Source organism: Genypterus blacodes, unplaced genomic scaffold (assembly GCF_046128005.1).
Source record: "Genypterus blacodes isolate CSIRO-AG114 ecotype Tasmania unplaced genomic scaffold, CSIRO-AGI_Gbla_v1 ptg000214l_1, whole genome shotgun sequence".
Taxonomy (NCBI): Eukaryota; Metazoa; Chordata; class Actinopteri; order Ophidiiformes; family Ophidiidae; genus Genypterus; species Genypterus blacodes.
In genome coordinates this window covers 3,564,869-3,592,500 of record NW_027467013.1, presented here as the reverse complement: position 1 = coordinate 3,592,500, position 27,632 = coordinate 3,564,869, and the positions used below count along the sequence as shown (strand labels likewise).

Here is a 27,632-nt window from a genome sequence, read left to right as displayed (position 1 = left end):
TTCTCCTGTGGATCAATAGTCCTACCCTTTGGACACACAAACACACAGCCACTTCTTTAGACACACATCACAGGTTTCCACACACATGGAAAGAAAAAGGGGAATTTTAAGATGAGGAAGAGAGAGACAGACGGAGAGAGAGACAGAGAGACAGAGAGAGGCTCTTCATTCTCCTCCTCTCTCATAGGCCGGTCCAGGGAAACTGAGGCGTACGCACATCCGAGGCTAAAATTAGCTCTGCTGCAGCTGCAGGGCCAGACATGTTGGGATGGGCCCCGTGTTGCAACAAAACACACACACACAAACACACACATTTCCCCAATATACTAGGGCGAAGCTACGACACAAACAGCCCGGGTCAGCGCCAGCATCATCCTGCCTCGGTCCGCCTGGAACACGTGCACTCTATGCAAATGTTGCATGAATCCACATCCGTGTGTAGGAAAAGCATGCGTGCGACTGAGGCACGACACATTTACATTTCATTTCATTTATCATTCTAGAATGATTTTAGCAGAAAAAACAACCTCTAGATTTTTGGATCGACATCCAAACCCAACCCTTTACATACATTACCATATAATCCCAATATGTCATCTATCATCCTGCTTCAGAAGTGGGGCATTGAAGGAAAACCTCAGCATTCTGGGTAAAACCCTGCAGAGGCTGGAGTTCCTTTATTGTCTCAGAAAATCTCAGCGAGTCACAAGTTCACTGACGGTTCAAAGTACAAACACATGACCACTAATTCCACAGTATTTAGCAGTCAGTGACTGTGTGTGTGTGTGTGTGTGTGTGTTTGAGCGTTTTGGGTGGGGGGGTGAGGCTTGCTAAGCATTTAAGTTTCCTCTGGAGAAACACAGGAAAATGCGGTAGTGACACATAAACCGCTCAGCAGGCTTCCAACAATGGGCCACCTTCAGCTTTTGTAACAAGCCGAGCCAGACGAGTCGCCCGCGGGCTCCGAAGCCACGGCCCCCCCACCGGCTATGGGATCAGCTGGGTGAAGTGGAGGGGTGAGGGTAAGGGGAGGGGTGGAGGGGGGTGGGGGGCATTACTACACCGCCACCACAGATGCTGGAGAAGTGCTGAATACCAAAGAAACCCAAGCCAGATAGACAGATCCCACTCCAGAGACTCATAATGGTTATTACATCAAATTGTTTCCTACTGTCTGGGAAAAAAAAACAAACAACAATACAGACGCGTTTTGGCTCGACGAGTCCCAATGCAGTGGAGAGCAATGAGACCGAAGCTGGACAGTGACAGAATTCCACTTTAAACTTCAAGCCAAGTTAATAAGCATTAGCCTTTGAGCTCTGCCACACACACTGCGGTGCCAATTCAACACTTAGACGCTCATAACTTAGAGCAACAAGAGGGACTTCAGGAGCCGATCAGCATGAATAGGAATATGATATATGGATCAGTTGCACTTCATTCAACGTGGTGGCAAATTTGACGTCCTTAAGGCCATGTTGTGTCAAGCACCTATAAACAGCTTTCATAAAGGGCCTTTGGCGCTCGTGTCCTATGAGCCGTTACAACGGTATTGGGCTCATTTGCATCTAATCGCTATTCATAAAACACACCGGTATGAGATAAGACAGGTTTCAGGCGGATGATACGAAACGTGGGGGAATTTTTAAACTGTATTTGAACCAGAAGTGCATCTCACACAGAGAGCGCATGCGCACGCACGCACGCACGCACGCGCGCACGCACGCACACGCACACTCCCCCCCAACATATCAGCAGAAGCACACAAATTAACTTGAGGGCTTGAAGCTTTATGAATGGGCTTCAGTCAATTTGATCAATTACCACCTGTACACCTCTGTGACTTATTCCTTTCCATAAATCAATCATATTAATATCTCTCTCAGCAGCATGCTTCAGCCACAGCCGCCATGGTATCACAACAACCAATACCTGGCAACCATTCAAAGGCTCCTGGAGTCAACAGGACTTTGGCTTCAGCTCAACTCGGGGCGAGCGGCCAGTCGTGACTAGCAAGCTGAGCCGCCGAGCAGACGGACAGACGGATGGACGGGAAAGTAAAGCCCAGCCGAGGCCGGTGGCTTTGGAAGATGACCGCTCATCTCTGCTTTAGCACGCCCGCTAACATTCACCGTCCTGACAGGTCATCAGGCGTAGATATGAGGCGGCACACACACACACCGACACCAGAGACTCAGATCAGCAGGATGCATTGCTTCCTTCTGTTTAACCACCAGTGTGCAATACAACTCACTTCTAGAAGGGTAATACTACAAAGGAGTGGATCGGAGCCAATGCCTCTGCCAAGGCTGAGCGAGCCAAGACATCATCACGTAATAAGACTTCTCGGCACAAACACAGGCCAACTCTTCTCAGCTGAACAACAAAGCAAAGCCAGATCTTTGAATGCATGAGAGTCACAGCACGAAGAAGAAGAAGAAGATCCAAATATAGATCAACCTTTTTCCCCAGAGTCCTTCAAATGAGTTCGCTCTCCTGTGTAACGTCCGGCTATCCCACAGATTTGGGTCAGTAAGAAGATTTTGTGACACACATTTCGTTGCCTGGTGGACAACGAGAGACACACGCACGCGCACACACACACACACACACACACACACACACACACACACACACACACACACACACACACACACACACACACACACACACACACACACACACACACACACACACACACACACACACACACACACACACACACACACACACACACACACACACACACACACACACACACACACACACACACACACACACACAAATCAGGTGGTCAGCAGAAGCAAACTAGTCAATGCGGTGGCACCTCATTTGAAAACCTGCAGAATAATGATGATGATGATGATGATGATGATGATGATGATGATGTAACAATGAGGTGCAGGTCAAAGTCTGGTCATGCAGCATCTTAGTCTCAATATTCAGACAAGCCCTCTGAAAGCTGTCATCAATAATCAATATATTGTGATATGCATAACATTAATAAAGAAAAGCCTCACACATTACTGCTTTTGTTAAATATACGACCAATTCCTCACATTAAAATGCTATTTTTTATCTTTAAATGTATTATCTGTATGGCTTCTGCAGAGGTGTCCCCTTGGTGTAACCAGACGTCTTAATGCTGCAACTGTTCTGCCGACTGACAGCTCAGAGATGCGTGTGTGTGTGTGTGTGTATGTGAACTCAGATGTCTTTAAGTTCTTCTGTCAAACTGAGAGCTCTTCATCATGATGGTAACATATCTCCCATGTACTCAGAGGGATTTTAGAGGTGCGCTTTTAACATGCTGTTGTGATGACTGCCCTTTAATTTATCACAAACCCCCTGCCATTATTATTATTATTATGGATTAAGTATCACAAATGATGCCTTTATCATTTACACACAAGAGAGTACACACACTGTGCTGCTCTACCCTGGAGCCCAGCGGTGTGGAGCACACAGACACGCAGAGCTCTGACACACAGTACATCATGAAGACAGACCTCATACCTCGCAGCACACTGAGTCACAGCACCCCTGCAGTATCGGCATGACAACCACACATCCAGCTGCAGCTCCAGACTGTCCATGACTTCCCTGGTGAATTGTGTATCAAGTGCAGATTACTGCACTTTATGTACTTAATATAGATGCAGAATGTCAAGCACACATCTAAAACACTATCGTCTGTTTATGAAGTCCAGGGTCAAACTGTGTCACAATGTAACTGGGGTGTCGCCTTTGTTTGGCCTTGGGAAATGACAGTAAACATGTAAATCTTTTTTTAGTACGTCAAAGCCTGAAACATAACTCTTATCAAAGACATCCCACTCAAAACTGACTTTGTTACAAGTAGAAGTCATTTAGCTGCTGGTGTTCATTTTCAATGATGTTCAAGTGTCAAAAGTATGTTAAACAGTTCTAAAGTATTGAAAGTAAAAGTGAAGAAATGTCTACATCCTCACCAAAATCTGCCAACACTGCACAAATCTTTAAGACACAATACAGAACCATGTCTAGATGAGGAAAAGCAGTCACAATCAGTCTGATTAGCATGAACACTTAACTTCAGTACAGATTGTTCTTACAACACACCACTGCTTTTTTTCCTATTGGAAAAAGAGGAATGATATGGAGCGGGCTACTTGTGTGATCGTCTGTCTCAGTGGGAGCGATGACAGTGGAAAATAGTCCCTATTGCTAATCCATGGCAGGCTAATTACAGCTTTGATCCCTTAGGCATGGACATCCCCATAGGTTAGAGTGAGACAGAGCACACTGTACAGCTAAAGTGTGACTTGTTTTGGCATCAGATGTGTAATGAACAAACAACAATGCTATTTTGTATTGGAAATATCCCTCACAAACTGGTGCAAACTTCATGAGATGACCTGAATTTCCTCTGTGTCCCCCTTTGGATCCATTAGGCAGGAACACATTCAACATAAGGCACCACGACTACAATGACACCAACACACACACCTGTGGAGTTCTTCTAAAACATTGGGTTTGAAACAGGATTACTGATGGGGGAAGAAACTAACAGATTTGCTGTTAAGTAAATAAATTCCCCAGCATTCAACTTGATCTAATCCATTTCAGAGACTTGTGAAATGGATGAGATCACAGTGGAAGAGCAGAAACTTAACTCCTGGGGACAGAGACACAGATAAAATGGGTAATTGGAGTTTCTCCTTCTAAAATAGACTCCAGCTCTGATGATAGCCTAGTCCCAAAACACACCGTGGAAGGGGGGCGAAGTGAGGGCGGGGGAGGTGAGCAAGGAGGGGGACGATGATGATGATGATGATTGAGAATGAGCAGCAGATGGCATGGAATTATCTGGATTTTCAGCTCTACATCATAGTCCATGACATCATTATAGGGGGGGTGTTTATTATACTCGCGTTTGCGGCAGTGTTGAAAACAGCTGGAGAGCAGAACGGGCTAGATTGTGACAAGATGAAGGAGACAAGAAGAGGTCACTGTGTAAGAGCGGCTGGTTGCTGGTCATTTTGAGAATCGTGCTGCGAGATTACATTATCATGACATAGTGCTGAAGGGAAGGGGGGCGAGGGGGGGTTCAATACCTAAGATAGTCCAATTTAAAGCATCTCTGACACTGGTACTGATACTGGTTCCACATGTTGTCTACAGCCGTGTCTTGAAGCTTGGGTCCTATGCTGGAGTCAATGGTTGGACCTGCACAAAACTGCCGAGTTTGGCCATTGTTCTCTCTAAACGTCTCTGCTGAAGTGTCCACAGGCAACACACACTCATCCCCAGCTCCTCCTTCATCCACGGATCTGAACTTGACCCTTCCAGTCTGCACGTTGACCTCAGAAGATTGGATGTTAAAGGAGACTTTCACTGCCTGGATTAACACACTGTTGCCTTTAATGTCCCCATGTTTTGTCGGATGAATTGACAGCATAAGGGATTAACGTGCTGGTTACTTTAAGCACTGAGTCTGACTGATGCGATGATGTTATGACGGATTAACAACAGCAGGCCAATAAACATATGATCACAAACTAGCTTCGGGCTAACGGGTTTCTAAGCTTATAACGGGGTTTTCACGTAGTCACAGTCACGCTATTTTAACCTTATACCGGATTGTAACTCATAATCATTTTGTTTCATACACACAAAGCACACACACACACACACTCTTTTACATCACCTGCCTGAAGAAAACTACCTTTCTGCACAAATTACCTGCCATTACTTCACCTAGTTTAGCTCTGCAACCAAGACTGACACAATACAAACACTTCCAGTTTACTTTTCAAAATAAGGATTTTTCGCAAGCATGGCTGAATGAGTAACGCCGACTTTACGTACGACCCTGAGAAACTACGTAGAGTAAATTAGGGGTGAATAACGTGAAGTAAACGTGAATGCGCAGCGTTGTTTTCAGGCTGAATCTAGGTAGCTAGCGTGTTGACCCGCCGTGTGGCTGTTAGTTAGCCCGCTAGTTACCTCAGTGCCACGGAGGCTTAGAGACGGAGGTTAGCTACGCGGTGTTGAATGGCGTACGGACACACACACACATACACACACACGCGCGCACACACACCGCGTCGGTTCCTGTCAGACCCAGCTGGACAGCCTCATCCTCGCTTTCACCGGTCGTGACCAGGCCGAAACGAGCGGCGGGTGGCTGCTTGGCCTCAGCCCCTCCGAAGGTGCTAAACACCGGGGCCAGCCTGTCTGAAAGCCGCCTCACCGCCACAATCTACACCAAGACACCAACGCTCCTGCTGCTCCTACTGATGGTCGCCTTTACTGCGACTACCAGGAAAACCCCGAAATGTTTTGAATTACTCACCCGGGATAGAAGCGGATCACAGGTGTATCACACGTAGGGAGCGGAGGGTAAGGGCGGTGTTTGCCCGGAGCGGAGCGGTCACACAGGTCGCGTATCCCCCCTCCTAATGCTCCGTATGAGCGAGCAGCACCTTCCTACTGTATGATCTCTGCACACTGCAATGGTGCTGAAGCAAAGCGCCACACTATTGGCCACACTGAGCGGAACTCGCAGGGAGCAAAACCCGCCGATAGAGGGCGCGCATGAGCTACAGCTGTGGTACGTTCAAATGGTGTCGGAAATGCCTTTAAATATCGGCCAAGTGCGCACAAAGTACCGAAAGGCAGTTGCAGCAAGGACAATATCCAATACAATGGACATTATATTAACAGGTTTGTTGATAGTGACACTACTGAATCAACTAAAATTATGTTTTATTGTCAGTGGAAGAATTGTTTCAGTGCAAATTACGTTTTAAGTCTTAACAGTTCGTGTTGCATTTCCTGTTCCTCAGCCACCAAACAATACCAACGTTGTCAAGATTTATGTAAATCCTAAATCCTAAATCCACTCTCTATATATTTGAGGTTTATTTAAAGAAGAATTAAGATTATTTGAAAAATTATGAACTTGTTTGTCTTATTTCGAATGTTCTCCCTTTAAATAGAATTCATTTGTCCCGCCTCTTTACTTTCACTTTTGCCTTCTCGGATATCGTGGCGTTTTATATATATGTGTGTGTAAAACGTGTCGTTATTAAGGCCGTAGGTCATGAAACATTCTTTTGTTTCCGGAAAATCGTTACCGAATAGGCTTGCGTGGACCCTGGAATTTCTAGAGAACAGAAACTAACCAGAAACGAGCAAATAGTTCTGTTTCTGTTGTGCGTCATCCGGAAATATTTCTGAGGTGAATAACGTATGGAAAGGAATGCCCCCCCAACATTCACACGATTTGGGGATCGTGAAGCTGTAAGGTAAGTCGTCTGATAACTGATCATAACTATATTGATAAGTGAAGGTTCGTGAGTAGTTAAGTATTGGCAAATTTCCATACGCTAAACCAAACCTTAGATGGCGTTCCGGTCACATTTGACCGGACGCCTCTCCCAAACTGTACAATGTACAAAAATGTAAATATTTTCAAGTTTAAAAAGTTTGTACGGCTACTGTCACTGTGTGTGCGGAGAGGCAGTTCTGTCTGGCAGGATCTGTCTGTATTGGAACCCATAATCGGAATTAAATTGGAAATACAATTGAAGTTGTTTTATAGTGTAGTATTGAAGTTAGGGTTGATTGTTTATGATGTTAATGATATTATTCTTTGATGATGTATGTTGTCACTCACTCCCTGCTCTCTAACACATGAAAGCAGCATAGATTTATTTATTTATTTAATATAGATACCTAATATGAGGAGCTGGTCAACAACTCATCCACACTGTTAACGGGTAGAATATGAACAGTATGTAAGTGTTAATCTACGTGTCTACTTCAGGTGCTGCTTTATTCCCCCACTCATCACCCCTGAGAGATCCTTCCCTGTCCCTCCATGGCCGTACAAAACTCACAACTGCTCCAGACGGTCAGCACCATCACGGAGGCTCTTAGCGGCTACGAATGCAGGAGCCTCTCCTACCTTTGTGGGAGCCTAGACACAGATAGTACAGTGACTGGTGTGAAAGAGATGCTGAAATCAAAAGTGACGAGCAGTGAGATGGACAAGTTATTACTGCTGGAGCTCCTCTTTGAACTGAGAAGATTTGACCTCCTCCGGAATGTGTTTGGAACCAGCAGGGATGAAGTGGAGAGGACTCTGAGACACAGAAAGGCTCTGTCAAGATTCAAGTGAGATGTTTGAAGATGTCTGTTTCATTGGTAAAAGTGCTCTGCTTTCCTTCTTTCTTTGGACTAAGAACTTTGGGTTTCTTCCCTGCAGAGTACTGATGACGAATGTAAGTGAGGATATGGCCAGTGAGGATCTGAACAGTATGAAATTTTTGTTAAGTTCCACGCTACCACGAGAGAGGATAGAAAATGCTAAGGTGAGTAATGAATGATGTCTGATGTCATTCTGAAACTATAGTGAATCCCCTTGTGTGGGCGGCATGGCAAGGCCACATGCTTCTGCATGCCTCAGCTAACTCATCTTTCACTTGGGACAGAATTTCCTGGATGTGATTGTTGAACTGGAGAAGTTGGACAAAATCTCATCAGAAAGGGTGGACCTCATAGAGGAATGTTTAAGAAACATCGGCAGGGTCGATCTCGCCAAGAAAGTCCATCTGTACCAGAGATCAGGTGAGAATATCGTTTACTTTAACCTTTAATACTGAATGGCGGGAATTTGTCTATGTTTGGCATGAGGGGAAGTGATACAAACTAAAGAGGAAGAACAACGTGACTCAGCAGAGGGAACGATGGCCTGCTTACAACACACCAACACAACAATGCTTATTGTGTGGTGATAATATAATGGGAACTAGTTTGCTCGTTGTTTTGTATTTGATATTTATTTGGATGCTCCTTTTACAGGTGAAAATCTTCAACAGCAGCCACCTCAACACATAACTCAACAGCCAAGGCCCAGAGTTCCTGTAAGGCAGTGCATAAGAACCAGCTCTAGTCTACTTAGCTCTGTTTCTCTCATAAAACTAATAATAATAATTTAATTTCCTCTGAAGGTTTCAATCGCCGCTCCAATCCCCTGCTATTCTTGGCGCCCACCAAGGCAAGAGCAGTCCAACCACCACACTGGTAAAACACGAGACAACTGTGACTGCATGTTACCTGTTATGAAGTACGATTGTGGACTCATTTGACAGATTGTTAGGTACCCCTGTATGATCGTACTGGCCAATACTATAAAACAATACAATATGGGCTCAGTGCATGGGGAGAAAACTATACTCCTCATAAAGACAAGTCATTGCATGGATGTACCTTATAAACTGGCGACTGAGTATGATCTTTATTTGACTGAGATCAGTCAGAATTGCAATTTGAAACAAATGAAACTGGTATATGACCTTACTATTCAACTCGGGTGTTTGCCTCTTCAGTTGGAAAGCCCCAGTTCACTGAGAGGAAACCAGCGCATGTAAACAGAGAACCACACTTACAGGTCAGACTTTTAGACTTTCTGTTCTTGTCGCTCAACTTTACCCGACACGGTAACAGCATTTTTTTAACTTTCCGTTTTAGTCTGCACTGGATCAGTACAATCTCAGCGCTGCTTGCAGAGGTGTGTGTGTGATCATAGACTGCGTGGGAAATGATGGAGGTGAGACTTAACACACAGTTTGTGCTAAAGCTGTGTGATATAGGATAATGTTTATTTGTTTCAGTATTTCCATGGTGTTATGATAAGCTGATGGTATTAAGCTTTTTTCATTGATGTTGATCTGTAGATTTGTCATTGCTCCATATGTTAATAGCATGTAACTTAACGCTGATGACCTCTCTCCCTTCTCATTCAGAGATGTTGGAACATGCATTTAAGGATCTTGGCTTTGTTGTGACCCTGCACATGTGGTTGAGTGTGGACAACATACTGACAGAGCTCAGAAGGGTTTTCAAAAAGATAGAGACCCACAATGCCGACTCCTTCATCTGTTGCATCATTAGCCGGGGTACATCGACTAATCTCCTGGGCACAGACTCGCACTGCACAGGCCTGTGTCTGGACAGGGTGAGGCGTCTTTTCACCGCTGAGGAATGCCGCATGCTGGTCGGCAAGCCCAAGCTCTTCTTCATCCAGAGTTACAGCGTCCCTGAGGTCCAGGCCCATCCCAGGCCAGCCTACAGGGATGAGGATCTGGAGACGGATGGGTTCAGTGGGCCGCCCGAATGTGAACTTATACCTACTGATGCAGATGTGTTCTGGAGTCACTGCTGGACAGATGAGCGCCAACTGGAGCAAAATACCCATCACTCTGTTTACCTGAAGGCTCTGACCGACAGCTTACACAAAGGCCAACGCAGGTACAATAAGATGAATTCAGATCATATATGTATCATTATATTAAGTTTGTTTGTTTTTTTTATGTATGCAAGACTCAAACAATTGTGTGTGTTCTAACAGGAAAACACACCTTGTGGATGTTCATTTGGAGGTGAACGGCACCATCTACGATCACAACAAGAGGAATCCCAGAGAAAAATACCACATTGACCTGAAGCATACACTCAGAAAGAATCTTTACTTTAAATAGTCAAGTCCATTTTCTTGTATAGCCCAATATCACATCACCTTCTCAAAGGAAGAATCCTCGGGAGAGACAATTTCAAGAGAGATACAGGCAGAGAGAGAGAATGATAAAATACAGGGCAGATGGCAGAGGGAGCCACAGTCCTGAAGGTGGAGCACCCCAGTGTCCCTCTGGGAAAGCAGCCGTCTATCGCTGAGACAGCTCAGGAGCCATGGACCCTTGGACCCCACACCCATGGGCCAGAGAGGGGATCAGTATAGTCATGGGATGTAAGATGAGCGGATGGAGGATGGAGAGAGAAAACCATCTAATGTGCCATTCCCATCATTGACCAAGAGTGGACAGAGTCTATCTAAGGCCTGGACTAACCCTGGGTTGGCTGATCTCTCTCCTACAAATGTGCTTCTTACCCATTGGTGAGTTGCCAAATAGAAAAATGTACATACAAGTCAGACGGTGACATCTCTCTTAGGCAAGAAAAAGAAAGAACTTGTATTCCAAGCGTGTGTCTAATGACATCTAGTGGCAGAATGAAGTACCTACACTTACAGCACCAATTGTTTTTTTTATTGGTTATTTTTTTATATGTATTTATTCAATATCTCTTTCACTCTATTAATTATCACTCTTTTTATAACAAACACTGACATACTTTATCGGTGTTGTCTATGTATGTATCTATCATAATGTTCCATAGCACCATTATTGACCTTATTTAATCTCACAGAAGAGCTACACTTTCTCAGACTTGTTTGTTTTTGTTGCACAAATTAAGACGTTTCTGTATTCAATGTTGTTGTATTTAGTTTTTTTTTTTAAAATCAATAATAATTATAATTGAAGAAACTGTTTAGGGCGATGTGTTCTTGGAGTAGAGTGAGTGCTGGTGAGTAGGCAGAGTCTCTGTCAGAAGACTCATTGAGATGGAGTGAGGTCAAGGAGGAGACAGGTTATGATGCTTTCCAAGCTTTTATTGTTTGTGTTCTGTGGCTTTCTAGCTCTATGCTCATGTGAGCTGCAACAAAGAGAGAAAGACAAACAATGTGCGATCAAACTCCAACATTAAACAAATCACAAACTAAACCCACCAAATCCAACATATATATTCACTAGTAAACAAATCAGGATAAACAATACCCATGGCCCGTGGCACGTGTGGAAACAAAGGGCATTACAGTTAGCAGCAAATGATAATTGTTATTCACATTAACTGTGAAGACGCACACAGGACTTGAGTATACCACATGAAGGTGAACAAAGGAGTGGGAAATGGGTGGACAAACAATTTATAGTCACCTTTCCTGCTACAGGGTTTTCTGGGCAGGTTGGCAAGGGTGAAGTGGGTGTGGTTTGGTGAGGTGACAGTGGGTGTGGTTTGGTGAGGTGACAGTGGGTGTGGTTTGGTGAGGTGACAGTGGGTGTGTTGGAGTCTGTTGGAGTCTTTTCAATAATAATAATAATAATAATATCTTCTCCTGTATAGAGTCCTATTGTTGAATATGTTCAACAGTGGAGTTTTTTGCTGAATAAAACATGTTTGGTGAAAATATTTCACCAAATTTCCCAAAAATGAACCAGCGAGAACTTCCAGTCTTCGATGTTGTGGTTGTAGTTCTGTACTCTGACAGCAGAGGGCAGGCGTGTTGCGTCAGGAGGCAGTGTGCACGCACATACACAAGCGCACGGGCCTCGTGAACGCGCACGACCCGGGCTGCTGTTGCTATGATGCAATGGCGGCTGCGCCGTGGGGAGCGAGCGAGGAGTTGAATGAGTTTCCTCCTCGTTCCAAGTGAATCAGCTGCGGACAGCGGAGGAAGCGGGAGCACAGAGGCGCACAGCGGACACGGAGACCCTGGCAGGCCCCGGTGCTGACACACTGCATGGAAACCCACAGCCACGAGTGTCCGCTAGCCCCACAGCTAACCGTGTCATGACATTTAGAGGGATTTGGCGCACATCTGTACCCAGCAGCAGCAGCAGCAGCAGCAGCGAGCAGGGGGAAGCACCAACACCCTTTCTGCCCTCCTTACCCGAAGCCGAGTGAGGAGGGATTCCTCCTTGTTTCGTTATATCTTCTCCGTGTATGTCTCGTCGCCCTCCTCACTCTCTGGATCCATTCGAGCTTTGAGTCAGAGCGCAATGGCTGAGAGGAACTCAACCAGTTTGATCACCATGATGTTGGAACCCACGCCGGCTATCGGTATGACCCTGCCGGCGGAGGTCCGGGAGAAGCTGGCGGAGCTGGAGCTGGAGCTCTCCGAAGGTAGGAAGGATGTTTGAGTTTACACGCGTGTTGTTCCTGTGTGATCTCGGTCAGAACCACTGCCCTTAATCATTTCAATCACATGTGGAAACAGCGGGGAGTCACTGTGGGAGTCATTCCCAAAGATCAACTCCTGCTGGACTTTCATCCACTGCAAAGTCGATCGTTCATACATTCAAATAAACTTAAAGATGTCAAGTTCTGCGACACGGTGTTGTCAGATTGATTTTGTTGCTCTGAATATAAGTTAAAGTGTCAAACTTCTCTGCTCCAGTATCATCTGAATGTCTGCCTGCTAACAGCTGAGCTGACACACCCATGTTGTTGTTATGTGGCTCAGTTGTTCATATGCACAGTTTGGTGCAAAGTTAACTTAATTTCCATATATTAGTTGGTCTTAATCTGTCCCTATGACCTCATATGTTCTTTTGTTAAGAGGTTTTGTAGGATCGTGTTGGTTTTCTGTCCGTCTGTTCGCTCCCAGCCTGGATCCCCAGTTTGGTGCTTTCAACTTGATCGCAAAGACATCGTGCAAAAAAACTATTTGTTATTTAAGTTGTCTTGCAGTGATAAGATCTTAACTTTACCTCAAACACTAAAATCTGATTTACGCCGAATCAGAATGTTTCATAACCCAAATGTCTCAATTAAACTTAACACTTAACTATCATACATGCCTTTAGGAAGAACAATATACTCTAGTTACGCTTTATTATTGTGTTCAGTGTCATAGATTTAAAACCAACAACCCGTAGCGTCTCTGGATCCCTCCATTTTTAAAAGGATCTGTAATTTCCCCACATGTGCCACCTGTTGACTGAAACATTCCTGCATCATGAGTCTGTACGTGAGCCTTCAATCCTCCCTCAAGCTGCTGTTAAAGTGTGTAAATGCATTGATTATTAAATGCATGTCTGATACCTGCAAATAAACGATGTAGGATATATTTCAGGACCATGCAGAGAGAATAGAACTGAACATCCTGTTAGCAAATCTAGTGCAATCTTGGTTTTCATCGAGCTTCTTCTTTTAATGTCGCGTTCAATGAGCCTCATTGTTCCGCTGTGTTCCTCTTATTTGACTCTAGTTCTCATGGTAAATTTAGCTGACAATACTAATTACTGACCTACATTTGATCAGATTGGATTTGGGATTTGACCTCGGGCTGCATGCTTGTTCTCCCCAACTCGGGAGAAAATGTTCATAAGCCAGTACTTCCAGAGTACAGAACCCCCCCCACACCCCCCACCCAAATACTTGTGTGTTTTCAGGTGTGCGTGTACCGATCCTGCATAGAGTCGCCTTTGTGTGGGTCCCTAGGTGTGTACGCTTTGATAAGCACATTCACAACCGCTGGGACCTCAGATGGGACAGACGTGTTTGACCAAAGTCTATATCTGTCCAGTTTCCTCTTCCTGCTCTCCACATGTCACATCCTGCCATGCTGGAGCTCTGATAGCTGTATCACCCCGTCCCTTTTGCCTTCTGCTTCTCTTTGCTGCTATTCTTCCTCCGATACATTCTACTCTGTGTTATCCATTGTCTCTCTCTGCCTCTCTCTCTCTGCCTCTCTCTCTCTCTCTCTCTCTCTCTCTCTCTCTCTCTCTCTCTCTCTGCCTCCCCCTGTCCCTCTCTCTGCCTCTTATCTTTAACCTCAAGCAGAAGAAGAAGGCTGTGCTGTTTCAGGTGAAAAGAGAAATCAAGCTACTCCCACTCTTAAATCTTATTCCTGTGTTGAACTCTTCACCTCACAGCGATGCCCTCCGGTTGCCTCCCTTACTGCTTCCTGTCTGAGCGTAGTGTAGTAGCGAGTGGTTTTATTGGAAGGAGACGAGAGCCCGAGCATCCTGCAGGTTTTCCATCCCTCTCAATTAGTCGCCCTTCTCACGGGGATTTAAAGTCGGGCACGTCCGGGATGCATTCTAGCTTTTAATATGCATGAGTACGTACCACGAGGTGTGTGTGAATGTGCAGACACACTCTATTATTCATGTAGCAGATTTGGAATAACAGGAGTATGGGATGATCCAGCAGCTCGGGTCGCTAATATTCTACAGTCAGCAGCTTGGCCCGCTGATGTGCGAAATAAACAATCTGTGCAGTGCACCATGGTTATAACAGGCAGGGCCTGCCAGAGCTGCTGGCATTACATGGTTAAATGATGACTGCTGATAGATAATCTGATCGTTTTCATTTGAAACCATATCCACTTTGTAGATTCTGAACAGAAATCGCATCAAAGTTGTGCTGTTTTTCTGCAATCAGTGCTTCTGGCCTTTTCCTGCTCCAACCCTCATCTGCGGCGCCTTTACCTTTCATCATTACGTGCATTCTTGATGATTGTTTTTTTTTTAATTCCACAAATAAATCGTGACAGCCATACTGAACATCATAAATGGATTGAAATCAGTTGCTGCACATTGTCAGTGTGTGAGAGACAGACCTAGATTATGTAAACACTCCACTGGCTTTGACACTCTGTGCAGTCATGTTCTCAGCTTCCTCTCAGCTTCCTCTCCTCTCTTCCTCTCGCACTTCCTCTCACAAGCCATTGTTGCCTTATTCACGGGGCAGACTAAAATCGGACATCAAATCCCGAAAGGCGACCTGTTACAGTCGGCTTCTGCTTGGTGAGACAGGCCACAGTGCTCCTACTTAACATACAAACATGTATGTAGACGTGTCACAGCTACTGGAGAGGCCATGTGTGATCCCTCAGCTGGCCTGGTTGCAGACAGGTAGTGAAAGTGAAAAGTTGGGTTATAAAGGAGGGCAAAAAGACGGATGATGCCCATTATCTCCTACAGGGAGGAAAGGGGGAGAGACTGGTCTGCTGAGTAACTCATACGCTCACTCTATCATTCCCTGCTTTTCTTTCCTCCCCCTTCTGTTTGCTCTCTAAACCCTCTGATTACAAAGTCATTTCTAGTCCAGTGCTGGTGTTTGCTGGGATCCATCCAGCTCCCGGTCGCTCTTTGTGTTTGCATTGCCTGCTGCCGTTCTGACTACATTTATGCAGTTAGTTGTTTTTGGTAGTTAAAGTCCTGCTTTGCTTATTCATGGTTGTTTGTATGCGTTGAGGTGTTTGGTAGCTACAACACATTAAACCTGACTATGTGTCCTGATCATAAAGTTCGAAGAAGCTCTGTAACTGCATTGTGAAGATGCTGTTTGGGAAATCTTCGTCTCTCATCATTTCGTTATCTCTGACAAGGACATTAAGTTGTTTTCATTTGCTTGCAGGGTTGCTCCTAATGTTCTGAGCAGATTTTGTGGAACCCAATGAACTTAGTTGCCAATCTGAAACATTGTTAGAGAAGTCCTATATTCAAATGTGTATAGTCATATTTCCTTTGTTCTCCTTTTTGGTACAATGGTCTACAGTGCTGTTGAATGGTCGGACAAACAAAGACAATCGGCCTGTTGAACATTAAACTTGAGGTCCATATACTTTGTTGGGCTATTGGATGCATTTGGTCCGAAGGAGTTTTGCCAACACCTTTGCATGGAAACTATGAGTGTACAGGAAACCCAGTGAGTTTGCCTCCCTGCATTAGTCAAAGGAAGACCCTTTGGTATATGTTTACTGGCCCTGACTCATGTCTTGCTGCGGTCGCTTACTCCCTCCACCAACTCATGCAGAAAGAACTTTCACCAAGCTCACCCAGCTTATGTGAACAGAACCCTTTGTTGGGCAAAACCATGAATTCCAGGAATGTGGAATAGCGTTGTGCATCCGGGGAACCATGAGAACTTGTAGGATTTTGTGTGAATATTGAACAGACTTTGCACGTGGCTGCTGAACGCTCTGTAATAGGATCTTAAAGAGTAGAATGTTGAGCCGTGGATGAGCTGGCAGGCCGCTTTGGCTGCCGTCTGGGCCCAGAGTTCAGAGATAAAGAGGCAGAGATGTCACAGCGGAGGATAAAACATCATGGAGGGTCATAAATATTGGAAGGGTGTGCTTCAGAACGGAGCAGAGCTGCGGACTCTTCTGCCGTCCATATGTCTGCTCCTGTAGACTGTATACATGTACGTCTGGGCCTCTGTAGGCGTGCAGGGCTTGTGTTTGTCTTTGTCATCCAGTCCGTGTCACTGCTGGTTACACTAACAGTTTGTCAGATGGTAATCTAACACATGCACACGTTTTCTTTACCCGCTTTGTCTAAAACGTGCAGTATTTTGCTTTGGTTTAAGTGCTTTGAACTTCAAAAACAGAAAGTTGTGCTTCCTGTGTGATTACATTGAGAACTTGATCCGGGTCTTTAAGTCGACCTCTCTGGATTCTTTTGTTGTCCCTGTTGCTGCTGCATTTGAGTTGACTTAATGCCCCGTTATGTGTCTGTGGCTGTACATGAAAGGAACATGCGTAGGTGTTGCTCGGAGACTTCCACGTGGGCGTTGCATTTAAAAAACCATAATGTACACAAACCATAGAAGAAATCCTGAAAAATAACTCCATTTGTGTTTTTAGACTTTGACCGCTTTCTCTCTCTTCTGTTGTTTATTTCTTTCCCTCTGTGTTGTCTGCCTTCATTTCCCGTTTGACCCCACCCTGCCACTGAAACGTCCCCGGTCCTTTCAGTTGGACAGAAGATGACGTGTCGGTACGACTCAACATAAATAGTTTGAGATGAAGTAAAAGCTGTGCACAGACCACATTGTGCCTCACGTTGTGAATCTGTTGTGTTGACGCTATGTGTGTCCTTGTTGTGTGGGAGGTGGGCCGGAAGGTGGGCACCGGTGCCAAGGAGATCTGCTGACCAAACAAGCTGCACGTCCCAGTTCAAGGACACGCTGTGAAACCCAGTCCCCCAGCAAGGCTTTTGTTCTGCTTCCATCAGCTATCTGGTGAATCTTCTGTCGATATGCTTACCTGTGTGTGTGATCCCAGAGTCTGACTTCCTGTGCCAAGCTGGTGGAGACTTGGCATTGGACTCAATTCCTGTTAAAGACCCCCCTCCCTCAACTCAATCTGGCCTCTCTCTGGTCCAAATGCAGCAACATTCAAACATACTCAAGCATTATTTTGCAAAGAGCTACTTCATGGCTCTGATGGCGATGCTCAAGTCTGAGGAGAGGTGAAATTCTTTACGTGGCCCATGAGAAACATTGAGCTTTTCAACATGACATCACAGGTTGTCACGGTAAAACTAATTAAGATAACGTAGAAATGTTCCTACTCTGAAGATGGAACACAGTGAAGACGCTCTGTGTGTTTTGTGGGTCGACTCAAGTGTGATGTGCAGGTCAACGTGCCCAACCTGGCAGGCAGGCTGGCTGTCTTCCTGGTGGGAAACTGTGGAAAATGTTTGGAATGTGCCGTAACCGAGGAACTTTACCGTGAGAAGAGGGGCTTCCAAGTCCAACAAATAGCTAGCAGGTAGCTTAGCAGGTTGTCCCACCCTCTTTTTAAAAGAACAAGGCCAAGTTATTCCCCTCCCCCAATGCCTCATTCCCAAAGGTGTCCCAGTAGTGTACAGGAGGAAAGAACAAAATACAAGCGTTCCTTTCATTATGGGGCTAAAGCCAGACTTTTTAAAGATTTAAAAGTACTTGCATGCCAGAAAATATGTTTTCAGCCTGTGCGCTCTGAGGAAGCAGACAGTTTTAGGTGAGTCCTGCTGCTGCTGCTCCCCAGAGTCTTCCAACGTCTACCTGGAAAGCTGGAGACAAAGGAGGGGGGGAGAGACGAGGCAAGTCAGGACTGCAGTTAAACATCCTAAGGCAAAACTGCCAAGACTCTCTCAGTAGTTGACAATTAGAGACTAATTTCTTAAAGGGATCATTTGAAAGTCATTCTAATAAGGTTAACGTTGATCATCCAGACCGTTTAATCAGACTGCTGTCATTCTTGCTCAGTGTGATGATGATTTGTGTTGTAACAGGTATAATGATATAAACTATTCAATTCTACTAATATAAAATACAAAAATTGTTTTCTTGAGCTTCTGGTTATTATCACAAAAACATGAAATATGACCTTTTTGATAAAGCGTTCTCATTAAAGCTGCCCTGATAAGCTATCGTTAGTGACGCGCTGTGAGTGACGCTCTGCGAGTGACGCGCTGTGGGCCTCTCATTCCATTTCTCATAGGCTTTGGTCATCACACCCTGGAGGTTCTGAATAACGTTGTGTTATTTGTGGAATCCCAGACTGGTGAGGAGGAACAATGACACATAAACGGCTTTAGGCTGACCTCAAAACTGATGTAACACTAACACACGCACAGACTTCATCTCTCTGCGGCCTTATAACATTCTTGGCATAGAGGTCACAGGCCTCTGCAGCCCTGGGTTGGCATATCTGCTTATGGCCACGTAGTGTTCATGCGTTTCACTCTGTGGCGGCAATTTGAGCTCAGCTGTTGAGTCCCAGAAGGACGTTCTCCATTACTTGCATCCTTTTCTCACCTCCCCACATATTTCTATATTCCAGAAAATATTTGGAGAAAGTGAGCATGAAGGGTGTGGTCTCTACTACATTCTTTGTTGTGCTGGGCTTGTTGCATTCTGCCAGCAGTATAAAACAAATCAGCACTGTGGAGTAGCAATGATTCAACATCGTCAGCAATGTTCGCTAATCTGAGCCCGAGTATGTATGGTGACTCCACCCGCTCAGTTGACAACAAGTGGTAACCGGCTGCTGCCAGGCTCTGCCGATTAAGACCAATGTGTCATTCCACTCGTAACACATATGGATTGGAGTGCGAAGATTTTCCTGAGGCTCACAAACTACGATTCTTAAGCTTAATTGGCGATTGTGCAGCAGGTCTGTGCGAGTGGATGTGAGCCATGTGACCTGTAAATCACAAAGCGACCCCATGACAGAAATGCAGCGTCCCTGTCTCCTACTCATTGTTTAATTTGATAAGACAAATTAAATTAACTTTTACTGTTGTCATGGTTAGACCGAGCCTATATTTGCCTGCTGGGATATTAAATCACAATATGCTGATGACCAGGTGACTTTAGTTATTGTGGGGAGAGAGAGAAGGAGAGGTTTGTGGCGCTGTCGAGTTACTCTGTTAACAATTAGATATGGGCAGATTATTATAGAAACTCAGTGCTTATTTATACTTATTTTGTGCGATAAAGCCCGTTTTGGTGATGAAGCCTCTATACTAAATGACAAACAACACCTAAAAATGTGCTTTAAGTCCATAACATTTAACTTATACTCTCACTCTTGGACTTGGACTTTAGTGCCCTTCAAGGTCAAACTCAGTTCTTCAAAGTAAAATCCTTTTAAGAAATATACTTTTTTCAGGTCAGTGTTCAAAGGGTCAGAGGAGGAAAAGGGAGGAGAAGGAGTTGAAATGAGCTCTGTGTTTTTATTTTTACTTTAAAGCTTTCCTTCCACAGAAACAGCTGGTGTTCATCACAATTTGGGGAAATTAGAATACGCTGACTCATCTTGTTTGTGTTTAACACTGTTGTTTATTGCAGATATATGGGCTTAGGCACGGAGGCTCACAGTGTTTTGGGCAGGGCTAACTAATTAACTTCAGTCTTTTGCTCAGTGACACTGTGATAAATGGGAAGAATCTGGCTATTAGAAGGTGTGTGTGTGTGTGTGTGTGTGTGTGTGTGTGTTCTTTGAGGCAAAGCAGTGTAAACAGTCTACCTGTGCGTTCTCTGTGTATGTCCACCAAGCGTTTTGAAACGGAGTTTGCAATCGCTGCATTTTTCTGCAGTTGTTTATTGATCTAGATTTGCTGAGTGAGAATAAACCCTTTTCTAGGTTGTTGTAGCAACAGTAGGCTACCACATGTTCCCCCCAGTCAGTCGGCTGGGATTATTGTGGATTATTAAATGGTTATTTCCTTTATTGTTGCGAACTCACATACAGCTTTTTCTGATCTGTTTTCACTATCTAAACTCACATTGTCAGGTGCAATTTGAATGAATCAACACGCGGCTGACCCTCCCCTTCTCCAGGCCTGGTTAAGATAAACGGTCCATAGGTCACATCAGGGTCAGCCTGAGGGACGTTACCTTTGACCCACTGTCACCGATGCACCCTGTCCCTGCAGGACACAGAAGACAAATGATTGGCAAATACAGATACAGAGCCTCAGCTGAGCTTCCATCCATCTCACCTCCTCCTTACAGCCAAAGGAGAAGCCTGTGCTACTGCATCTGTCTGCCTAGGCGATCATCTGGGACCCCTGACTCCGTTCCACTTTGTATTTTCTCCACAGACATGCTTTACACATGCATGCGTGCACACACCGAGACCCACCCACACACACACACATGCTTACTCACATGCACACGCTGCGACACTCGTTCCCTTCCCCCCCATCCCTCATGTCAAAGCCTGTTTATTGAGTTAGGGTGCAGGTTTAGCCCCTGGCTTACACGTGTGAGAGGATAAGTGCAAAAGCAGACCCCGTGCTCGCCGTCTCTCTGTGGAAATGAGCGTTTATTCCCGCTCTGTTGTGTTTCTGTAAGGAGTGGTGGATGGTCTGCCGCACTGACTGCCTGCCTCAGTGAAAAATGCTTTTACAAGACTTATCCTGGACCGGCGTTTGTTTTTGTCTTGGATTCAGCTCCACTTGTTTTTCAAGTATCAGCTCACAAGTTAAACCCCACCCTGAGCCGTCCCCACACTGGTTCCATAAATAAAGCGTATTTTCTCTGCTCTAATGAACTGGGATTTGTAAATTTGCTTTTTTGTGGAATTTATTTTCAAGCAATATGACACGGTAGTTGAGTTTAATTTCCTTGCATGCATGGCTACACTGAGGTCATGAGAAAGAGTGCAAAGAGAAGTGCATGTGATGAACAACAGACAATAATTGAACCCAGTGTGCCAGTTGCACCACATTTTTACTGCTCAGTGTCAATTGTCCATAATATTGTCTCAGGTTGCAGTCATGTTCTGCTCCGTGCAGGTTGAAACTAAAGCTCAGAAATATTGCTGATCTATGTGTTTGTGATGGAGTCCAGGTAGACCGGATTAAAGACTCCCTTAACATTACCTCGCTATGCTCCCTGCACAGCCTCACTACAGCTGATGCTTTCTGTCGCATCTACATGTCCTGCAAGAACAATGAGCCGGCCTGCTGATGGTCGGAACGCTCGGAACTGTGGGTGTTTGCGGAATGTGGAGCAGGAGACGGCCCGGGAGGGGAGAAGTTGTTTTTTTTACTTTTTTTTTTTTTTATTTTCTAACAAGCATTTCCATTCTGCTGTTGTCTCCATGTATGATAGAATACCTCTGGAAGTTGGTGAAATGGACCTGAGGCTGTTGTTTGCTTGACAGACATGAGGACACATGTTTGTTTATTGGCGTGATAAAACAGCCATTGCTCTGTCAGCCAGAAAATGTCATACGGTGTTTACCTACATACCGTTAATGTTTCTCTGAAGGTAAAAGCCCCCAAACTCTGTGTTGGCATGTTTGACGTTATAAAAGTGTCCGTTCGCTTTAGCTTCAGGACTATTTGGTTTTGTTCTGAGGCAGGTTGCTGTAGGTTATTGTAGCACAGATGTTCTATTGCTGCAGCTGATCTGTCTCTTTATATCCCCCCGCACCCCAAACACACACCACACACACATACACACAAACGCACTTATACTGCAGAGTCTAACCTGAGCTCATATCAGACTGGAATCTCTCTCCTCTGGATCTGCTTCTCCCTTTCTCTGTCAGATTCCTCACCGAGAGGCTCACTCTGGGGGCCTGACCGCTGATGATAATGCTTGAGGTTTGTGTGGGGAGGATATTGATTGAGGAGCTGGAGGGGTGGGGGAGCCGAGCGAGGGACCCAGTGAGGGAGAGCGCGTAAAAAGGAGTGATTGGAAAGCATATACGTGTGGAAGTAAAGGACGGGAGCGGCTGAGTGATGGAGAGAGAATGAGACAGGAAAAAAGGATGAGAGCAACTTTATTATTGTCCTGTACCAATTTGACCATGTTTTTGAGAAACACACAGAAAGCTACAAAATTGCCTTATATAGACTATATTGTTTTATTGATTTCACAGCAAGTTGTTATCGGTCACTACATTTTTGGGGGAAAAGTCCTGGAACTTCAAAATGGGTTTTCTAAGCCTTAAATGTTTCGGAAAAAAGGGATTGATATGTTTAAAACAGTGATTGTAACGGTTGCTATAAGTTACTGGAGGTAATTCTTAAGAAATCACAGTAATTACTCAACGCCACACTAAATTTGTGATTGTTAAAGCTCAGTCATAGAGTTCTGACATTATGTGTCACTGGTTTAATGTTCCCGGCACAGTTTGTTGCAGTTAAAACCAATGACACTGAACTGCAGAATATTGAAGAGCTGCACTTTATACTGCTGCTTTCTCTAAATGTTAAGTCTGGCGCAGTGCTTGAGAAAATTACCCCCATTCTGTTGTGGTTCTCTGCTCTCGTGCAATTACTGATGTTGCCAAAGTTTGCAGGACTGGAGCGAGCTGGCACCAACTGGCTCTCGTCATCAACGCACTGCCAGCCACACGCAGTCTCACTAAGGCTTGGTTATCTGCTGAAACGTATCAATTATGTCTATAAAGAGAGGTGTAGATAAAGGCCGTGCCAGGTGTGTGCTGACCTGTGCTGACCTAATTTGTTTATTCAAGTTGCAGTGCACGTAAGGAGTTTAATTTACAACGTCGTAGTTTTAAAATGGACTTTGCTTGTTACACCGTGGAAAAGTCATGCAAATGTCTCAGTGTTGAATTTGCACATAAGTGTCAATGCTCATACCTTTGAGATCATCTGCTCCTGGACAAACACAAACACACACTCCCATGCTTTGATTCTGAACCGCATGTTCAGCTTTGCTCAAATGAATGATGACTAAGATACAACAAAAATAATTGAAGGTCATACTGCTTGTTAATGAAGTGTGATCCTCTTTTCTGCTTGCTGTTGATGTGTTTCTGGTTCCTAGAAAGTCTCTGCACTATCTTGCAATAAGACGGACTAGACATGGTATACTATTGATCTCCACTCTTATCATTATCCACACAGGCATCACATCCACCTTATAAACTCACACACAATAAATCAGCTACAATTCACCAGGGAATCGGATCCATTCATTCATGGATCCCTGTGCTAGAAAAACACCTATATAACATTTCATGTAAAAACAAGACAAAGGCGATGAAACAGAAAAATGCAACGTTTTCAACACGGCAGCAGTTTCTTCTTCTTCTTCTTCTTACCTTCCCTGTTGTTTCCCACAGGACAAAGTCATTATCCATTACTGTACACGATGTATCAACTTGTACAAAGACACCAAGCTTTGACGGGCTGAACCTTTAGGCAATGTCAGCTATGTGATAGCTCAGTATCTCAGTTTCACCCCAGGTATGCGGCGGTGAAAAAGGCGAGAGGGAGATTTGGTGATTGAGTGTCGACGTTCACTGGTTTCAAGGCAGAATTGAGAAGCTGGAAATCGTCTCGCTGTAAAATGATCGGGCTTTATAAATCTCATTGCTGGCTGGTTAAACGATCTCATCCAGCAGGCGTGTCCGTGTCTGTGTTAATACTGTAATTAGTATTGTCACCATTGCGGTAGCATAAGCCTATGATGGACCATAGTATTCTTCCTATCTTTGGAGTCATCATGGTCATGAGAAGAGATCACACAGTTCTAACTCTGTCTCTGTTTAGACGTAACGAGCATTTACCTTCAAGATACACTGTGACCTCAACACACACACATACACACACACACACACACACACACACACACACACACTCCCCAGGCATTGACCACTAAATGCTAATGAGCCTTCAAGTGTCAGGGGACCAGTGAAGCTCTCCACTTTCGCTGTGTTTCTCCGGGTGTTCAGGCCCATTGTTTGCTTCCTGTCTCCAGATAAGAAGGGGCTTTATCGTAGGACTGCAATGTGGAACAGAGCAGCCAAGCATCCCCTCCTGGCCAGGAGAATTTTTTCCCCCTCTTCTTCCTACTTGACACACCCATGCTGCATGTGAGTTTTGGCGTTTATGGATGTACGTGTGCACGCGCATGTGCGCCTGCTCAGGCAAACTGGGTCAGCGTGTGTCCTGTGATTGCGGGACGAGATTGGAATCTGTGTGTTGTGTCGGTGCCTGCTGGCAAAGCACACTCATGGGTCTGCAAATGGTCACTCAGTCACACATTTCTTCACGTCTCTCTCCCTCTCTCGCTCTCTTTCTGTCTAAGAACTGGGCAGCTTGCCTGCGGTGAGGTTAGTACCGTATTCTCGAAAATCACTGCATTCCTATCCTCACTCTCCTTCAAGCTGTAGCTCAGGCCTTCTGTTCAGCAGATGACGATGTGGGTCGAGTTTAACAACGCTGTTCCTTCCTCGATATTGGACAAATCATGATATGACATTGTCAATCATTCACAGAGGAATCTTGTGTTGTATGTTACTGTTGTAACTGTAAACTGTGCACATCTTGCATGCCTGATACCTTTGTCTTTGGAGATTAGAGTCAAAGTTAATAATTCATGGATGCCTTACTTTATGCTCCTGTTCCACATACAAAGCAGAGGCTTGATGCAAGACTCTAGCCAGCCTTCCTTTAGACCCCCACACCACTGCCCATGTTAGAATGAGGAGCCCATTAGTGTTGGCAGATCTTGTACTGTAGACGCCTGGTACCAATATCCTCATGTCCAGGTATGACTCATTGGGATCAGACTTTATAGGCTCTCATCCAGAACAAGGACAGACTAGACATATTTGCTTAACTTAACCTTTAGAAAGCTGATGATATACATATTTAGTATGATAGAACTCAGACTACAAATATGGTGTCAACAAGACATTTCCAGTCATATCCTACAGTATCCACAGTCTGGCTATGAGGATGTCATTTGCCCTTTTCTCCTCATTGAGTTTGTATTTGGTTGTGCTGTTGGCAGCTCACCATTCTACCTCAAAATCAGGAGTAACAGGAGTAAACATCTGTGTCAGAGCCCATCCATGAACTGAAGAAAAATCTGGTTTGTGGTCGTCGTGGTCTGTGTCAACTCACACTCGCAGCTTGACACAAGTCATTTCCAGATGAATCTTCAGCTCATGGAAGCGTTGATATCTATGGAAAAGCAAACTAAATACTTTCTGAAATTCCGCCTGAAATTCAGTGTTGCTTGGACTCTATATGGTGCTGCACTGAATCCACCACTGTGACTTTCAATGGACATATTGTCTTTTTGGCTTGGATGGTTGGTTGCTCAGGAGGATGAAGTCTTTTTGGATGAAGACTTTGCTGTGAATTAACGCGTGTAAACAGTGTTATCGCTCCGACTGCAGGGGGAAGTATCAGTCATCAGCTGAGTAATCAAACCTGGGTTCTGTATCTTGGTGGTATTTCCCGTCCGCAGGATCAGATACTAAAGGAGCTCTGCACCGATGAGCCCATACAGCCGCTCAGGCATAAATCAGGCCTCTAGTGTAGGAGTCAAAGATTGCATTCTTTACATACACACATTTGGTCTAGAATGGTGATCTGAATCTGTTGACTAATGCAGTGCTTAGTCCAGATTATGTTACAAGATGTTTTGAACCATCCGGTCTGTACACTGTGAAGGAACCATGAACTTGAGTGAGTTTATATATGTATGTATGTGTATTCTCTTTCATCTCTCACTTTACTTACTGGTACTTTAATTAAGACTTGACTTGAACTCTGTAACAGCTGGCCAGGTTGTGTTCAGATGTTCACCTGGTGTTTGCTTCTGTTTGTTCACTCACTAAGGTCAGACAGTACATAACACACAGCGCCACGAGCCTCTCAGCCTCAGACGGGGGTCACCAGCTTCAAAAAGAGGGCCATGGCCTTAGAATGCCCTTTAATGTCTGACCCGGCAGAGCAAAGCCACCTAGCTGGAGGCTGCGTTAGTCAGACTAACACTGTAGCTGCTATGCTAAAGGCTACCGTCAACAAAGACCAGCCGGCAGCTTTGTTGCGCGACCGAATTAACCAAAGGTCAACGAGGTCACCTGGCAGGCATCCTGGATTCATGACATTGGTTGTGTGTGTGTGTGTGTGTGTGTGTGTGTGTGTGTGTGTGTGTGTGTGTGTGTGTGTGTGTGTGTGTGTGTGTGTGTGTGTGTGTGTGTGTGTGTGTGTGTGTGTGTGTGTGTGTGTGTGTGTGTGTGTGTGTGTGTGTGTGTGTGTGTGTGTGTGTGTGTGTGTGTGTGTGTGTGTGTGTGTGTGTGTGTGTGTGTGTGTGTGTGTGTGTGAGAGAGAGAGAGAGAGAGAGAGAGAGAAAGGGAGAGAAGCTACTCAGGATTAATGTTATAGAATTCTGCTGGGACAGATTAATGGAACAGTGTTTTCATTAGGATCAACGACATAAAACACTGTATGCTCCACTTGATTGGGGGATGGGTGACGTGTGTGTGTGTATGGGGGGGCTATTATGCTTCTGTAGCCTGGGTCCTCTCTCGCTGTCTTTCCTATAGCTTCCTCCTCCCCCCCTCCGTGAGTCATATAGCTTGAACAAAAGGCCGTTTCCATTTTCTCAAGCCCCACGTCCAGCCTGAGGAGGTTTGGGATTCTGAAAGATGAGACGAAGTTGTGAAAGTCCCCTCAGGACACCAGGAACTCCATGTTTTCCTCAGTGGTGGAAGAATTGGAAGCAACAAGCAAAAACATACAGAAAGATAGAGAAATAGGAGAAGATGGAGAAAGAAAGCCCCCCCCCCCAAAAAAAAACACACACACACACACACACACACACACACAATGCTCCTCCTTCATTTTTGTGAGGTTAATTCTCCAGCCTGCCTTTACCCTGATGTCATCAGCATATCTCTGACCTCAGCTAGCATCTCGCCCCAGCAGCCTAGCACCAGATTGTATGGCAAGCAGATGACT

The 27,632-nt window shown here is 44.9% G+C and overlaps 3 protein-coding genes across 11 annotated transcripts in view; 2 read left to right on the top strand and 1 right to left on the bottom strand.

Annotated features, from left to right (window-relative positions):
• Nucleotides 1-6,510, bottom strand: part of LOC143015874 (hyccin 2) — a 31,361-nt gene extending 24,851 nt beyond the window's left edge. For both annotated transcript variants that reach the window (XM_076169996.1, XM_076170000.1), the window contains exon 1: nt 6,338-6,510. The gene's annotated coding sequence lies outside the window, so the exon portion shown is untranslated. The remainder of the gene's footprint in view (nt 1-6,337) is intronic.
• Nucleotides 6,511-6,614: 104 nt separating this feature from the next.
• Nucleotides 6,615-11,317, top strand: LOC143015875 (CASP8 and FADD-like apoptosis regulator). Of its 2 annotated transcripts, none has more exons than XM_076170002.1 (10): nt 6,615-6,708; nt 7,814-8,163; nt 8,255-8,360; nt 8,481-8,616; nt 8,851-8,912; nt 9,000-9,072; nt 9,378-9,439; nt 9,520-9,598; nt 9,795-10,299; nt 10,400-11,317. In XM_076170002.1, exons 2-10 carry the CDS (start codon nt 7,868-7,870, stop codon nt 10,527-10,529), a joined length of 1,449 nt encoding a protein of 482 aa, XP_076026117.1. In that variant the 5' UTR covers nt 6,615-6,708; nt 7,814-7,867; the 3' UTR covers nt 10,530-11,317. The 2 variants fall into 2 exon arrangements, with proteins under 2 accessions (XP_076026117.1, XP_076026116.1); XM_076170001.1 differs by lacking the exon at nt 6,615-6,708 and adding an exon at nt 6,994-7,292.
• Nucleotides 11,318-12,157: 840 nt separating this feature from the next.
• The window catches only part of LOC143015914 (disco-interacting protein 2 homolog A-like), a 65,655-nt gene continuing 50,180 nt past the window's right edge, over nt 12,158-27,632 (top strand). For 4 of the 7 annotated variants that reach the window (XM_076170061.1, XM_076170060.1, XM_076170059.1 and 1 more), the window contains exon 1: nt 12,164-12,789. In XM_076170061.1, coding sequence (XP_076026176.1) covers nt 12,666-12,789 — 124 coding nt within the window. In that variant the 5' untranslated portion in view covers nt 12,164-12,665. Of the gene's footprint in view, nt 12,790-27,632 lie in introns of all 7 variants that reach the window. The other 3 variants (XM_076170057.1, XM_076170056.1, XM_076170062.1) reach the window with 2 other exon arrangements.

Coding starts and splice junctions, on each gene's coding strand:
- LOC143015875 (XM_076170002.1), top strand. CDS start 7,868: ATGGCCGTACAAAACTCACAACTGCTCCAGACGGTCAGCACCATCACG. Junction 8,617..8,850: donor CCATCTGTACCAGAGATCAG/GTGAGAATATCG, acceptor CTCCTTTTACAG/GTGAAAATCTTCAACAGCAG. Junction 9,440..9,519: donor ACAGAGAACCACACTTACAG/GTCAGACTTTTA, acceptor TTTCCGTTTTAG/TCTGCACTGGATCAGTACAA.